At 36.4% G+C, this 17407-nt stretch overlaps 1 protein-coding gene across 4 annotated transcripts in view; it reads right to left on the reverse strand.

Annotated features, from left to right (window-relative positions):
- Positions 1–12099: 12099 nt before the first annotated feature.
- The window catches only part of CSNK2A2IP (casein kinase 2 subunit alpha' interacting protein), a 128581-nt gene continuing 123273 nt past the window's right edge, over positions 12100–17407 (reverse strand). For all 4 annotated transcript variants that reach the window (XM_028844712.2, XM_028844711.2, XM_077994087.1 and 1 more), the window contains one exon: positions 12100–14606. In XM_028844712.2, coding sequence (XP_028700545.2) covers positions 12132–14336 — 2205 coding nt within the window. In that variant the 5' untranslated portion in view covers positions 14337–14606 and the 3' untranslated portion in view covers positions 12100–12131. The remainder of the gene's footprint in view (positions 14607–17407) is intronic.

Raw genomic sequence — 17407 nt, forward strand, 5'->3', positions numbered from 1 at the left:
ATATAAGTGTTACTGTAACTGATGTTTCCTGCATAAAATAATTAAATAATTATAATCTTACATCAGTGTGCAAAGAAAAAACATTTAAAACGTATGAATCCATTGATATCAACTGGATCCATGATTTGCTTGTGCCTAATACTGGAAATGCACACTACAATAAAACAATAATATCTTAAAGTGATGCAATATTTAAGGGAAATGTAGTCCTATCAAAACAATAATGGTGTTTGTCGGAAAAATGTTTACACTGCTTCAGTTTTTAATTTTAAAATGTGGCACTAACCACATTTCAAGTATTCAATAGCCATATTTGACTAATGGTCATTGTATTGGAAAGTGCAGCTCTAGCCATTAAAAAAATACTTCACCTACATGTAGACTATATAGTACTAGACTAAGCCCTTTTCTGGAATTCAATTTCTTCTTTGGTAAAACCAGAATTATGAAATACTTCCAACTTCATAGAATATTATGCAACTGTAGGGAAGCTCGCACATTGGAGATGATAAAATGTTCTTTCTTTGACTCTCTAAACAATTTCATAAAAATTCTTTCAATAATTTTTCATACCTAAGACAGTGATATGATCTATTCAGAATTATAGATTTATAGTAAATGTATCAAGGTATTTTATATGGGATAGAATTGGAAAGTGCAAAATATGATCTCCAGTGAAGGGAAGACTTTTCTCCCCCAAACAAATGGTTTTTGTATTTTATTATTGAAAATAAAGAAATAATAAATGAAATGTTTCCTCTAATAGACAATTCAGTGAAATTGCAAACTGTGAAGAGATGAGGGCTGATTTAGAGTTTAGTTATGAATAAGAATACCAAGTACGTATACTATGATGACACTTCATGTTACAGATTTCAATAGCTTTCTTTTTATCACAAATGATATGATATGGTTTCGATCTTTTAAAAATTAAATCATTTTCCATTTATTATGTATCTCTGACATGTTACACCTTTTTGATGAGAAGTGTGTGGTTATCCTACAGTTCATAGTCTGAAGTACTGAAATTAACACTTCTTTAGTGAAAGAGTCTGACTCTCCAGTGTTACTTTTTCAAACACTTCTTACTTGGTAGTGTAATCCTGGCACAAATCCCAGAATGTGATTCTAACACATCATTTTCCTCACTGTAGGAATTAATACAAGCTTTAGGAAAATCATTTTCTCTAAGTAACAGAAATTGCTCTTAGCCCAACTCCTTATACTTCCTACCTAGAACCAAATACTCATTTAAATACTTATTGGCAAGGCATTTGATGAGGGTAAGACACTCTACAATGTGAAGTAAGAAGGGAAAGAAGATATGCTACAGTTTCTTAGCTTTTAGGGCCTTTACAATCTCATAGGTGACATGGAAATTAATAAATCAAAAGGATTTATTTGTAAATATAATTAAGGATCCCCAGGCCAGGTGCAAAGAAATGCAAAGCAAGAAGAATCTCTGGCCTAGAGTGATAGACAAGAATGTTGCTATACTGTTAATAGAGTGGAGCTCAAGTAATGGATAACATATTAAAGTAGCTGGATATGGAAGTTGGGTCTTTTAAATTGGGCTAAGCAACATGAACAAGATCTGAGAGGCAAAAAAAAAAAAAAATGGGAATATTTGAGAAATTGCAAGAAGCAATAATTAAATGGAGTTTGAGGTATACTATGGATGGAGTACACTGAGAGAGTAGTTGTGAGTGAGAGTTTGATATAGACAAGATTGTGGGGGACCCTATGTGGCAGGCTGAGCAGTCTGGACTTTGCTCAATTAACGATAGGCAGCTTTGACCTGGATAGTGATGGTCAAAGTGGAATATAAAGATTTACAGGTAGAAGAGGGACTGCCAAAGAATCTTGTAATTAGTGCTTGTAATTAGTATGGATCTCAGGTCATTATTATTCTAAATCATCAAAACATGGTTAAATTGTGTTACCAAACTGTAATTGTTAAAGCCCCATGGATCAATAAATATTTGAAAATGTAACAAAATATTAATAAAGTAAGGAATGATGCTATTTATTTCAGAAATACTGTGTGCCAAATGCTCACCATCTATTATCTCTCCTTGTTGAGGAAACGGATTTTCACAGTAATCAAATAACTTTCCAAAGCTGCGCAGTTAGTGACAGAACCAGAGTTTGAGTGTATCTGAGCCTAGGAGTGCAAAGCGCGTAATTGCTGTCCCTTAATGTTAAAGTGAACGTTCATGTTTTCAACCTGGAAGAGGAACGAATATGCAGACCTGAGAGATAATATAACCGCGATGGAGTGAATGTTTGTGTCCCTCCAAAATGTGTATGTCAAAGCCTATTCTCCAATGTGATAGTTCGGAGGTGGCGTTTTGGGGGTTGATTAAGTCATGAATGGATTAGTACCCTTATAAGCAGATAAAGAGAGGGGAGCCATGTGAGGACACAGTGAGAAGCTTCCTCTAGAACTAAGAAGTGGATCCTGACCAGACACTGAATCTGCCAGCACTTTGATCTTGGAGTCAGTCTCCCGAATTGTGAGAAATAAATTTCTGCTGTCTAGAAGCCACTGCTTTATGGTGTCTTGTTATAGCAGCCCGAATGACTAAGACAATAATTAAATCCATTTCTTTTTTATGAAAGACGTTAAGGGACAGAGAATTTAAATGATTTTCAGAGATTACAGAGTTTTTTTGGGAAGTGACTTGCATAAAATGAATAATGTATTTTATGTAACTGAAAGAATTGAGAAATGAGCCTAATTGCATTTTCATTCCATTTTTTTTTCTTTTTTTTTAATCTTAAGCACCTCATATAGTTCATTAATGTAAATAATCCTTAATGTGAGTGGTGGTTAAGACCATGTAAATGGGCCGGGCACGGTGGCTCACGCCTGTTATCTCAGCACTTTGGGAGGCCGAGGCTGGCAGATCACGAGGTCAGGAGATCGAGACCATCCTGGCTAATGCGGTGAAACCCCGTCTCTACTGAAATTACAAAAAACTAGCCGGGAGCGGTGGCGGCGCCTGTGGTCCCAGCTACTAGGGAGGCTGAGGCAGGAGAATGGCGGGAACCCGGGAGGCGGAGCTTGCAGTGAGCCGAGATCGCGCCATTCACTCCAGCCTGGGGGACAGAGCAAGACTCCGTCTCAAAACAAAAAACAAAAAAAATGTAAATAGGTCTTATTATATTAACACATGATCAATTAACATGACATAATAGTAACTAGGCAGAGTTATTACAAGGATTTGGAATGATGTAAACAAAAGCAGGAAGAAAAGAACTTACATACTATGTGATCAAGTGGGGAATAGTTAGATTTAGCTATCCTTTTGAATTTAAGGACATTCTGCGAAAGAGCATGAAACAATCCTAGAAAATGTAAACTTAAACTCTTTTTCCTGACAGCTACATAAACTCAATTTTTCAAAAGGCTAAGTTACTGCCCAGGATCCTCTAACTTGTAAGTGTGAAAAGCAGGTTCAGTGTCTTACACAGGAAATTCACCAATTCTCGCATTCTATGGGGGCGGGGGCGGGGGTGGGGTGGTGGCAGAGAGGGCCTGAAGTTGTTGGGGAGGGACTGGAAAACTAAATGCAGTTCGACGTTGAGCTATAATAAAAGACGAATTTGCGAATTTTCCTAAAGAAAGGGAAAAGCCAATAAAAGAGGTTTAAACTGAGCGGTTTTTTCTGAAGCATCTATTTGACAAATAATTTATATAGATTACTCCAGATCAGAAGGAAAATAAGGAGGAAGAAGTAGAGGAGAAGCAGAATGAGAACAAAAGAAAAAAGAGACAAATATCACTTCATTACAATAAATCTCAACAACTTGAAAAATAGTTTTGAATGAAGAAAGTCAATCCAGTTGGCAGAGAAGCAAAATTTTAGTAGAGAGCCTGAAGAAGAAAGAGAGGGAGACCAAGAATCTAGTCCACTAGCCTCTCCCAAACTCTTTTCCACTCTCATGAAGCGTACATCCTTGTTCTTTACTAATCCTCCAGGCACCCAACTGTCAATCATTTACCTTAGTGATTCCTTTTCTTCATGTGTATTAAACTAAAAATTGGTAAAATGATATAAAAGTTAATCAAATGAATTAATAATCATTTGTACATTTAAAAGTTGTAAATTCAACAGATTTGGAAAACAGAACTAAAAGTATATAAATATCACGCTAAGATTTATATACTGATACAAGGTTTCTTTGACTGTATTAATGTTTTTGACTGCATAATTATTTGGTTAGGGGATATCCTGTGCATGGTATATTTAGCCACATCCCTGGCCTTCACCTAGTCATGACCTAGAATGTGTAGAACATCTATCTAGTTATAACAATCAAAAATATCTCCAGACATTACTAGATAATGCTGAAAGCAAAATCAACCTTGGTTAAGAACCACTCTTAATTACATATTGAAATGGAAAACTGTGTGATATATGGTGTAAAGTAAAATTTATTACTAAAATGGATTTTACCTTTTTTAACTTTTTAATGTAGCTATAAGAAATTTTTTAATTACATATAATTCATGTTAAATTTGTATTGGGAAGCACTGTGGCAACCAGCATTCCTCTCTGTTTTATACTCTAAAGCAGTGTTCCTCAAACTCTTAATGTACATAAAACTTACCTAAAGATTTTATAAAAATTCAAATTAAAATTCAGTACATTTGAGGTGGGGTGAGATTCTGTATTTATAAGGTCCTTGATGATATTGATGCTCCTAATCCATGTATCAAATGTTGTACAGCATAACTCTTGGGAACTTTCCATATGTATGCAAAATAGGACATAAAAACGAATGTCAATGCAACACTATTTGTCATAATAAAAAGATGTGAACACTGTTCACCCAAAAGGGAATATATAAATTGTAGTAAGTTCACACTACATAGTTATATAATACATATTTATATGTGTGTATGTGTGTGTATACATATACATGACCAGTAAAAAATGAACATGAACTATATCATGCCAGGATAAATCTCAAAAACGTAATCCAGATCAAAAACCACATATTTCAAAATGTTACGTACATTAAGATAAAATATATTCAAAGTTAAAAACTTGCAGAAGAATAGATTGTTATGGACTCAAAAATATTTACTAAATTTCTTCGACAAATATGATTCACAGCAAGTTCATAACAATGGTTATTTCTGAGGAGTGAAAGATATTGGGATCCTGGATGTTTATACACACTGGAGTTAGCATATGTATCAATAATGTTTTATTTCTTTAACACACGAAGTAAATGAAACCAGTGAGGTTTGGGAAACTCCACCCAGAGGCAGAAAAAATGGAGGAAAAAATGGGTGGCTTCATGGGCCAGGTCCATGGCCCTACTGCTGTGTGCAGCCTTGGGACTTGGCACCCTGTGTCCCAGCCATTCTAGCCATAGCTAAAAGGGGCCAAGATACAGCTCAGGCCATAACCTCAGAGGGTGCAAGCCCCAAACCTTGGCAGCTTCCACATGGTGTTGAGCCTGTGTGTGCATGTTTTTCTTAGGCCTTGGAGCCTGTGAAGTGAGGGGCTACTGTGAAGGTCTCTGACGTGCTCTGGAGACATTCTCCCCATTGTCTTGGTGATTAACATTTGGCCCCTCTTTCCTTATGCAAATTTCTGCAGCCAGCTTGAATTTCTCCTCAGAAAATGGGATTATCTTTTCTATTGCATCATCAGGCTGCAAACTTTCCAAACTTTTCTGCTCTGTTTCCCTTTTAAAACTTAATGCTTCTAACAGCATCCAAGTCACCTCTTGAATCCTTCACTGCTTAGAAATTTCTTCTTCCAGATACCCTAAAGCATCTCTCTAAAGTTCAAGGTTCCACAAATCTCTAGGGCAGGGGCAAAATCCCCCGAGTCTTTTTGCTAAAACATAACAAGAGTCACCTTTCCTCCAGTTCCCAGCAAGTGCCTCGTCTCCTTCTGAGACCACCTCGGCTTGGATTTCATTGTCTGTATCATTATCAGCGTTTTAGTCAAAGCCATTCCACAAATCTGTAAGAAGTTCCAAACTTTCCCATACTTTCCTGTCTTTTGCTGAGCCCTCCAAATTGTTCCAAGCTCTGCCTGTTACCCAGTTCCAAAGTCGCTTCCGCATTTTCAGGTATCTTTACAGCAGCACCCCACTCTACCAGTACTAGTTTACTGTGTTAGTCAGTCTTCATGCTGCTGATAAAGACATACCCAAGACTGGATAATTTATGAAGAAAAAGAGGTTTAATGGACTCACAGTTTCACATTGCTGGGGAAGCCTCACACTCATGGAGGAAGGTGAAAGGTACATCTTACATGTCAGCAGACGAGAGAGAATGAGAACCAAGAGAAAGGGGAAACCCCTCATAAAGCCATCAGATTGCTTGAGACTTATTCACTACCATGAGAACAGTATGGGGGAAACCACTCCCATGATTCAATTATCTCCCACTGTGTCCCTGCCACAACACATGGGAATTATAAGGGCTATAATTCAAGATGAGATTTGGGTGGGGACACAGTCAAACCATATCACCCAGTAGTAACCACTTTTTTCAACATTTTGGTATTTTACTTCCAGTCATTTCATCTTTCTCATATATATGAAACAGATATTACACAAGTGCACACATAGACACACATCATTTTAATGTTTTACAAAGTAAGATCATATATAAACTGTACTTGATCTATCTTACAATTTGATATGTTCTACTTAAATCATAAATGATATAGCCTCCTTGTTTTTCTCTGCTCTCTCTTATCTAAAGCTTCTGTTCAAAACTTAGATACAGTAGTTTAGCTATCTCTTCTTTGTTTCATTTTCCTCTTCCATCACATGCTCAGGATCACTAGCCAGGCCCAAGAGCTCTCACGAAATATTTTCCAAACATAGATAGTTCTGCTTCTAAAATAAATATTGGTGCAATACTTATAATAACAAATATTATTGCTAGGAAAATATCACCTGAACATATTATAGTCTATTTAAATACCTTTCTATAAATGAACAATTTCTCACAATTATAAGCAAACAGCAATGCTTACTTATAAGTCTACATTGTCACAATAATTTTTTTAAAATAAATTTCAAGGAGGAAGACCATATGGAAAACAGTTGTGTATATTATAAAGGCCTTGATATTATTGTCAAATTATTATCCACATGTTTCATAACATTTTACCTTAACTAGTACGATTGAATGTGAAAACTCATAGGACCTACTTTCTGTCTCTTGACTGTTAAGTACTATGTTCTCATATCCAGCCTTTTCTATTTAAGGCAAAAAGCATTATTAAGGTGCTATTAATTTTTTTCTATTCTATTTTAGATAATTTTTCCCTCAAATATAGTAAGTTGTGAGTCCTTCTACCCTTCCTTAAATATTTTCTCATCTGCAAAAGATTTGACAGAAGTTTACTGACCTTTCTGGCACTAACACCTGTTGTTCCCTATGTTGGAATTTTCCTGGTATCTCAGTAGAAGCTGGAAGAGAGATAATTGAATATGTGTTGCTTGTATAGACATTTTTACCTATAAACTCCATCCAGTTTTATTTACAAATTAAAATACCAGAAAAATATAGGTTAAAGAATTCTCTGGGAACAAAACTTGAAGGTAGATACTGTTGGAATTAAGAAAAAGATAAATAACTTCCTATAGCACAGAAAAGTTCAGAACAACTAAATCATAGTCCATAAAATAAAGGAAAGAAGTAGAAAGATGCTACAATGAAACACAAAGTTTAGAAAACAAGCTAAAAGGTGAAAAATTAAACAGTAAGTTGCATCAATAAATAAAAATCCGTTGAACTACTCAGTTTAAACTAATTCAACAAATATTTATATTTAGTATGATCCAGGTACCACCAGGTCTTGAGGAGTTAGTGGTGAACAAAATATACACAGGACCTCTACTCATGAAATTTAGTCTAGTAGATATTAAAAAAAAAACAATTACAAGTTATGAGCTTCATCAGAGCATAGTTCAAGATGAATATAACATGTGTCAAAATGGTTTTCTAAAGAGGTTGCAGTAAGCCTTGATAGCATACATCAGTTCTTTCTCATCATATTTGATATTAAAATGCTAGAAAGAAACACTTTTGACATAAGAAATAAGACAAAGACAATTGCCATCATCAGTAACATTTTTATGTAAATTCTTACCAAAACAACAGGTGGAGAGAATTATCCATATTAATCTTAGGAGAAAGATGCAGAACAATAAAAAAATTACTTATTTCAAAGAATTAAAAAAGAGGAATATCTGGGATACATGTGCAGTGTGCAGGTTTGTTATATAGGTATACCTGTACCATGATTGTTTGCTGCACCTATCAACCCATCATCTAAGTTTTAAGCCCCACATGCATTTGGTATTTGTCCTAATGCTTTCCCTCTCTTTGACACCTTCCCCTGGACCCCCTCCCCCAAAAAGGCCCCAGTGTGTGATGTTCCCTTCCCTGTGTCCATGTGCTCTTATTGTTCAAGTCCCACCTTTAAGTGAGAACATGTAGTGTTTGGTTTTCTGTTCTTGTGTTAGTTTGCTGAGGATGATAGCTTTCAGCTTCATCCATGTCCCTAGAATGGATATGATCACATTCTTTTTTATGGCTGTATAATATTCCATGGTGTATACGTGCCACATTTTCTTTATCCAGTGTATCATTAATGGGCATTTGGGTTGGTTCCAAGTCTTTGCTATTGTAAGTAATACTGCAATAAACATATCTGCCCATGTGTCTTTATAGTAGAATGATTCATATTCCTTTGGGTATATACCCAGCAATGGGATTGCTGAGTCAAATGGTATTTCTGGTTTTAGATCCTTGAAGAATCACCACACTGTCTTCCACAATGATTGAACTAATTTATACTCCCACCAACAAGTGTAAAGGCGTTCCTATTTCTCCACAGCCTCACCAGTATCTATTGTTTCCTGACTTTTTAATAATCGCCATTCTTACTTGATTAAGATGATATCTCATTGTGGTTTTGATTTGCAACTTAAAGTAAAATTATATATGTATATATACATACACATACATATACACACACATTTTTTAAAAGGATCCTGAAATAAGAGAGGCCAGATGATGACACATAACCCCACAAGCAAGGTGGGCCCAACTGTTATAATGAACAGTGAAGTTGGAGTAGCAGCCATAAGGTCCTGAAAACAAAGGCGCTGTGAAGTTGGTTAAAAGAATGCTGGTGGCAAAATACATGAACAGCAAACAAGAGATTTAGTTACTCTATACAATCAAAAGAAATTATGGTCTCCAGATATTTGAAAATTAAATAATGTATTTCTAATAACTAATGGTTCAAAGAAGAAATCAAGAAAGAAATTATAAAATATTTTAACTGAATTAAAATGGAAACACAACTTACTGATAAAAAGAATGAACTGTTGATGGAAGAAACAACATGAATAAATCTCAAAATAATTATTCTTTTTTTGTTCAAAATAATTATTCTATGTATAAGAAGACAGATAGAAAAGAATACATACTGCACAATTCCATTTATGTAAAACTCTAGATTATACAGACTAACATATAGTGACAAAATGCGGACCAGCAGTTGTTTGGAGGGCAAGAAGGATAGAAGAGAGAGATTACAAAGTGGTATGAGAAAATGTTTGAATGTCATCATCAGTTTTTTCTTATCTTTATGTATAATTATCTTGATTGTGGTGATGTTTTCATGGTTGTTGACATTTGTCCAAACTTATAAAATTGTATATTTTAAACATGTATGGTTTACTGCATGTCAATTATATCTCAGTAAGACTCTTAAGAAATAAAGTTTCTATAACTCTAAAAAAAGGAGGAAGAACTTCAATAGCATTAACTCAATATCAATATCAACACATACTTTAGGACATTTACTCTGTTCCCAAAGACTAGGCAAAGAAAAGAAAAAACAGTAAAACATACTGTACAAAGTTTTCAGTCTTAAGTGAAGAGAGATAAGAAATGGTTGCAAGATAGTGTGGTTAAGAGCAGTACAACGATTAAACACAGAATTTCCTGGCAAGACGAAGGCCAACTAACCCCTTTGTAAGTGAATCAAGAAAAGGCTTCCCTTAAGATGTTAACACAAAGCAGAGCCCTAGAGGATAAAAATGGATAAATGGAAAGATCTTTCTAGACAGCAAAATTGTTTATTTAAAATGTAGGATGTAAGAGAAGGCTGGACACATTCTATGCATTATAAAGAAACCAGCATGCCTGAAGCATTGGTAGGAGGCTGGAATAGAAGAGGAAATCCATTTTGAGAGGTTATCTTTGTTCAATCAGGAAAGGAATTTAGACTTTTCACAGAAAACAATGGGCAGTGATTAAAGGATTATAAGCAGTACAGTGGCTGCTTATAACTACAGCCACACCACAGTTGTGCTATGACCACAACTAGCAGGATGGCAGTAGGGATGGAAAAAACGGGCTGGATTTTAGAAAATAATAAGGCCATAGAATTCATGATGTTAGAGAGGGATAAGCAATGGGAAAAACATGCCACCATGGTGACAAATTTATGTCTCAGAAATATGTTCAAAAGTCAACGTGTATGTTTACAAGTTGTATTAGAGTTCTCTAAGGGACAGAACTAATAGGATAGATGAATATGTGAAGGGAGTTTATTAAGAGAATTGGCTCACACAATCACAAGGTTAAGTCCCACAATAGGCTTTCTGCAAGCTGAGGAGCCAGGAAGCCAGTTGGAGTCTCAAACTCAAAAGTAGGGAAGCCAACAGTGCAGCCTTCAGTCTGCGGCCGAAGATCGGCAAATCACTGATGCAAGTCCAAGATTCCAAAAGCTGAAGAACTTGGAGTCCGATGTTCGAGGGCAGGAAGCATCCAGCATGGGAGAAAGATGGAGACAAGAAGTCTCAGCGAGTCTGCTCTTTCCACCTTCTTCTGCCTGCTTTATTACAGCCACATTGGCAGCTGATTAGATGGTGTCCACCCACATTGAGGGTGAGTATGCCTCCCCCAGTCCACTGATTCCCTCACAGACACACCCAGGGACAATACTTTGCACTCCTCAATCCAATCAAGTTGACATTTAATATTAACCATCACACAAGTTATTTTCATATCTAAGTGATAAATGGCTATGACCACAACTGGCAGGGTGGCAATGAGGATGGAAAAAAAAAAAAAAAGAGCTGGATTCTAGAAGTAATAATGCCGTAGAATTAACGAAGTTAGAGAGGAACAAGCGATGAGAAACACACCATGACATTATAGTGACAAATGATAGGGAATACAGGAGCCGAGAATTATAGATTCAAAGATGTAAACTCTAAGTGTAAAAATGATGAATTCCGGCTTGGCCATGTGGAGCTTGAGATGCCTGTACTATGCTCCAGTTGGAAATGTCCAATATGTAGTCCAGTGACCAGAAAAGATGTAGAGTGGAGAAGTGGGATTGTGAGTCATTAGTGTATTTAAGAGAGTATGTAAATTCTAGCCATTGGAAGTGGAAATTAACACTTAAGGTAGGTAAGTAAGGCAACTCCCTGTCTTCCCACTACCAGTAGACCCAGTGGAACAAAAACATTTTTTATTAACTCGTTTTGTTTGTATAGATAGCCATGATGAACAGGTGACTTAAGAGCCCATAATTAAAATATCAACACAGTCAGCATTGAGTAGAATTATTTGTAACAGTAGTTATTCTTTCTTCATATTTATTAACTAAAGTTGAATAAATCATTGACTTCAGAGTGCAGGATATAGACATAGAAGAATTTTCCCTACAAACACATAATTGAAAGGATTTCTCTTTATAGATTTTCTTACCCATTGAACATGATCTGATTTTTCATTAAACATAGGGAAACAGATTAGCATAGATTGGCTTCTGAGGAAAGAGAATATTAATGAGCTAGATACATTTAAGACAGATGAAGTATTTCTGGTCTATGGCCAACTATATTAAATTCAACAATAATTACAAAGTGGCTACTATAAGCCAGACATTCAGTCAAAAACATGGGATTCAGTTTTGGGCTTCTAGAAGATCATAGTCTATTATTTAACTAGAAAATAGACCTTGGGATAATAGTTCCCTGGAACTCAAACACTAGTCTCAAAGAACTAAGAGATCAATGCCTTCAAACAGACTAAAAGTTAATTTAATCACAATTTCTCATTTCGTCCGGAAAAATTTGAACAGTGTATTTGCTCTCTTTCTCCATTTTACTGTATTGTTGTTCCTCACAGGCTTTGTTTTGAGAGATGATGACTGGCTTCGACTTGGTTTTCTGGGATGCAGCTGGTAATCTTTACTACATATAAACTCAAGCCAGGAGACCCCTGCAGGCAACCGATGGTAACTACGTACCTTAGGGAATGCACGGCGTGAGAGAGTGAGGGTGATACACTCTTTGGAAGGAGGGGGAGAAGAGGGTGAGATGGAAGAGGAGGCAGAAGATGAAGAGGAGGAGGCAGAGGAGGCAGAGGCAACAGAGTAGGAGGAGGAGGTGGTGGAGGAAGAGGAAGTGGAGGAGGAGGAGGGTGGGAGCAGGGATTGTGGCTGAGAATTTTTTTTTTTGACATAAAACAGCCAGTCAATAGCCTGGGGCTGTTGGCCTATAACTTTGTTTTCAGGGGCTACCGTCCACCATTTTTGCTTCATATTAAGTCCCTGGATATCCCGTTCAGATGGTTGGAAAAACTGTGGTGTCTTCTCTACTCCTTCAAGGTTGTCTTCAGGGGCTTCATTAGGCTGGTTTTCTTTCACAGGGAATGGGAGACAAGATGAGAAAGTCTCTGGTAGAGAAAGGACAAGAACTAATTTCACTTCTATTTTGCCCTCAGAATTGGCCTCAGGTGTTGGTATGACAGAAAGTGTTGCACAACGAGGATTTTTCTTTCCTCTAAAATGGTTACATGGAGATTTTATGCAGGAAGCACAAGCTAAGCAAACCACATAATTTGATGACAGGCGAGGACCAGGATGAGGATTTGGCCTTCCCCTCATCCTTCGAAACAAAATCTGCCTACAGAGATCCCTCTGTATTCTGGTCTTTGAGATAGAATTGACGATTTTATTTACAACATCATCAGGGACGGTTCCACCTTTAACAATGCAGGGCTGACTATACTTTAAAGTCCATGGAATTTCTTTATTTGATTCTGTCTTTGGAGAAATCTCAAAGGTGCTTTTACTCTGGAGTCTGAAACCTAATGTTAAAGCAGCTGTGTTCCTGGTGCAGTGTTTGGAGCTTGATAATAATTGACCTGAGACATTTGTTTTTGGATGGGGTGATGGCAGATGTGTGACTCTGTGTTTGTCATTTGGTGAAGTGGTATTCTGAAACTTGGAGTGACAGACGGGTGAACTGGGAGTCTGGAAGTTACAATCAAGCATAAACATTGGCTGAGAATTGAGCTGAAACAATGGTAAAATCTCAGATGGGTGGACAAAATATGATGATGCTGATTGTCTTGCTTTTGAATGGGACAATGGTAAGTTTGCAACGTTGGGGTTAGAGTTCAATATAGGTATTTTCTGAAATCTAGAGTCAAGTGATGGAGAGGTAAGAGCCATTTGATTGGGTTTGAAAGAAGGTGATGTCCAAAATAAGTCACTTGTTTGAAGTTTTGTGTTGAGTGATGGTGAACTCAAAGATCTTTGATTGTGCTGCAATAAAGATGTCCAAAGGCAGTCCAATGAGGATGTTTTCTGAGGTTTGGATTGAAGTAATGTCGAGCTAAGGGCTTTTCGTTTGGGTCTTAAGGAAGATGATGTCGAAATGATGTTTATGGAAGGTATTTCTTGATTTTGGAGGTGAAATAATGATGAACTTGAGACCCTTTGATGAGAAGACTTCAATGAAGGTGATCGCCAGCAAACATCTAGGCTTGGAGATGTTGTCTGAGGTTTAGAGAAGGGCAATTGTGAACTCAGGGTTGTTTGATTGAGGTCCTGTGATGACGTCATTTTGAGGTCAGATGAAGATGTCGTTTGAGCTTTGAAGTGCAACAAATGAGAGTTCAGAGCTCTTTGAGCAGGCCACAATGAACTTCTCCAGTGGAGGCCTAGTGAAGGTGTGTTCTGATGCTTGGCATGGGACAATGGTGAATTCAGAATCCTATCACAGAAGCTCTTTGAAATTTTGTTCTGAGATTTGGGAGATGGTAATACTGAGCATCTCCAGACCTTCCTCTTGGAGCCCAGTGGAAGTTCTGCAAGGGGATTGCCATGGGATTGCACTTTGGCTACAGGTTGGTTATTGAATTGATTTAGTTTTTCACCTGTACGTTGATGTGTTAATGAATTGGCTGAGGACAGTTGGTAGAAATAGTCTAATGGCACAAAGTGTTGACCATAATATGCTAATGGCACCATCTTGTGTTGTGGTAGAGGTCTTTTTAAAAGCAGTTAGCTTGTGGGGATGTTTTAGTAACTGTTAGTCTTTTAGCTGGAATCCATGGAAAATGGATACTTTTACATAACAGTTGCTAGCTTATATCTTGTAATATTTCTGTTAATTCTCAAATATTATAGACTATTCCAAAATTGAAGTGCAGACGAGATTGAAAAAGATTGTCACCATTTGAAATTATCTTCAGTATTTTCTTTAGTTTCCTATACTTTTTTCTCCTGAGTAAATAATGCCTGTTAACAAAATAGTAAGGAGAGGTCAGAAGAGGTCCTGATAGAAATATTAATTTTCTTAAGTACTCTCTTGTAGTGACTAGAGCACAGGTGTTATGTCAAATTCCAGCTACAATGTGTATTGCAGCCACTTAGTGTATCGCTATGCATATCTTTTGAATTAAACTTTCAAAACCCCAATTCACCATCTGTAAAATAGACAAATATGATATTTAACTTATTGGGCTAAAGAATAAATAAACATATATATATATATTCTGACAGTGCCAAGATATTATAGGTGCTCAATAAAATGCAGTAGTTACCACTGGTGCTCTTTTAATTATTACATTTATAAAACAAGCAAATAGAAATCTGTGATAAGTTTTTTGTGTAAAAAAAAAAAAAACTCAGAGAAAAATAAAAAGGAAGCTTCAAATGTTTATTTTCAATTTAGATTCAGTTACCCATGACTATCATCTTTTAGTTTACTTCCAAAAGTCGATTGCATATTTTTAGTTCTTGTCACCACTGCAGCATTGAAACTTTTGGCTATACCCTTTTAAGACTCCTGTTTCATTGCTATCCATTATTTCTCCACACTCTGATTCTCTACCCTTATCCTCTTATTTTTTTCCAGGTCTCCACTGAATTTTTTTCTTTTGTTCTCATCCCAATATAATTCTAAGAGTTATATTACCAGGTCTCTTCTCTTTTCAGTTTATTCCTAAGTAATCACATCGGTTATGTTTAGGATTTTTAAATGAACTATAGAAGTTTCTTAAAAAGAGAGAACCTTGTAGCTGGCCAAAAGTGATGTAAGCATCTGTCACTCAACAAGGAGACTTATGCTACTTCTTAAAGGCAATTCATAGGGTGTCATGCCACACAATTTTATTTTTCAGGGTCCAAGCTTTCTTTGTTCTTCAGGTTTTTGATCAAGGTACACGATACAAAAAAAAAAAAAAAACAAAAAAAAAACTAAGACTGAAGTGATCACAACAGTTTCTGAAATCAATCAATTAAGTCCCTGGCCTGAGGCCCTTGAAGAATGAGACGTTCCATGACTCTTTCTGTGTTTCCATGACTTACCAACCCAATTTCTGATGGACAAATTTATTTCTCATATGTGCCAACCTATCCAGTTAATTTGCTATCAACTCTATTGTTGCTAGAAGTTTTTTCTTTATGTCAAGGTGACTTTTCACATAGTTACATTTTCTTTGCATTTATTTTTCAAATATATCTTATTAGTATCATAATTCACTTGTTTTTCAAGCCTTCCATCATTCTTTGTGGAATTTTCCAAGTACCAACAACATTAGTTACATACATTAACTTCTTAATTTTTTGTTTTTAGTTCTGGCTTATCTCTTGAGGTTCCAGATAGTATTTCCAAATAATCAAGCTTCCTTATCCAAAAGTTCCAAAAACAATTCAAACCCAAAGCAATAAAAATTTAATACAGTTATTTTTCTTTCCAGAGAAATATTTTTCTATATCTTCTGTCTCAGTTCCAAACACTTAGTCATTTAATTCAGATTCTTTGAAATCATCCATGGCAACTTCACCCTCCCAAGCCATTTAGACACCAAGACCTCTTGATTTGATCACTTCCATATCTTAATTCACTGTTTTCTGTAAAATGCCACCATTACAGGCACATCTTATCTAGACTGTATAATTATAGTAACTTCTGTATATCTTTCCAACATGACCTCACTCTCTCTCTTCTCCTTCTTTCCTGTGAGACATATAAAAGCAAACTCTCACTGGTGAGACACCACTGCTGCTCACTCAAAGATTTTCCTTGCTTTGCATATGCCTGTGTGAGTAACAAACACTGAGGTTTCTCGTGCTTGTTGGATCTGGCGTGAGGGGAGAAAATGCACATACTACAATATACTACAGACTATTCTACCAAGTTTCTAGATGGCAAAATGAAATAACTTCATGGATTTGGAGCATGCAAAGATTTCTTAAACAGCATACAAAGTTGTAGCCATTAAGAGTTGTTAAACTTAAGAACTCCCAATAACCAAAAGACATCATATTGGAAAGAATAAAGGCAAATCACAGAATGTAAAAAAATTTACAATACATATATATATGAAAAAAACTCATCACCATGATAATCTGCATATTACTAAGAAAAAAAGGCAATGCTATTATAATGGGCAAAACACATGAACAACCATTTCACAAACAAGGATATACAAATGGCTAACACATATATGAAAAAAACCCTCAGCTTCATTAAAATCAATGGAATCCAGCCTGGGCAATGTGGCAAAATCCTGTCTCTACCAAAAAAAAAAATTAAAAAAATAAAAATAAAAAATTGGCTGGGCGTATTAATTCACACGTGTACTCTCAGCTACTCTGAGCCCAGGGAATCCAGGCTGCAGTGAGCCATGATAATGTCACCACTCCAGCTTGGGTGACAGAATTAGACACTGTCTCAAAAAATGAAAATAAAAAATCAGTAAAGTGCGTATTTAAAAAACAGGGAGATATTGCTACACATTATCAGAATGTGACTAACATAAAACTAAAAAAAGCAATAATTGGTGAGTATACAGATTAAATAAAATGCTCAGACACTGCTGGTGGCAATGTTGATACAACCCCTTTGGGGTTGTATCATTAAATCAGTATTTTTTATTTTATTTTATTTTCGAGGCAGAGTCTTGCTCTTTCGCCCAGGCTGGAGTGAGTGGCGCCATCTTGGCTCACTGCAAGCTCCGCCCCCCGGGTTCCCGCCATTCTCCTGCCTCAGCCTCCCGAGTAGCTGGGACCACAGGCCCCGATACCACGCCCCG

The sequence above is a fragment of the Macaca mulatta genome, chromosome 2, assembly GCF_049350105.2.
Source record: "Macaca mulatta isolate MMU2019108-1 chromosome 2, T2T-MMU8v2.0, whole genome shotgun sequence".
In the NCBI taxonomy this organism is placed as follows: domain Eukaryota; kingdom Metazoa; phylum Chordata; class Mammalia; order Primates; family Cercopithecidae; genus Macaca; species Macaca mulatta.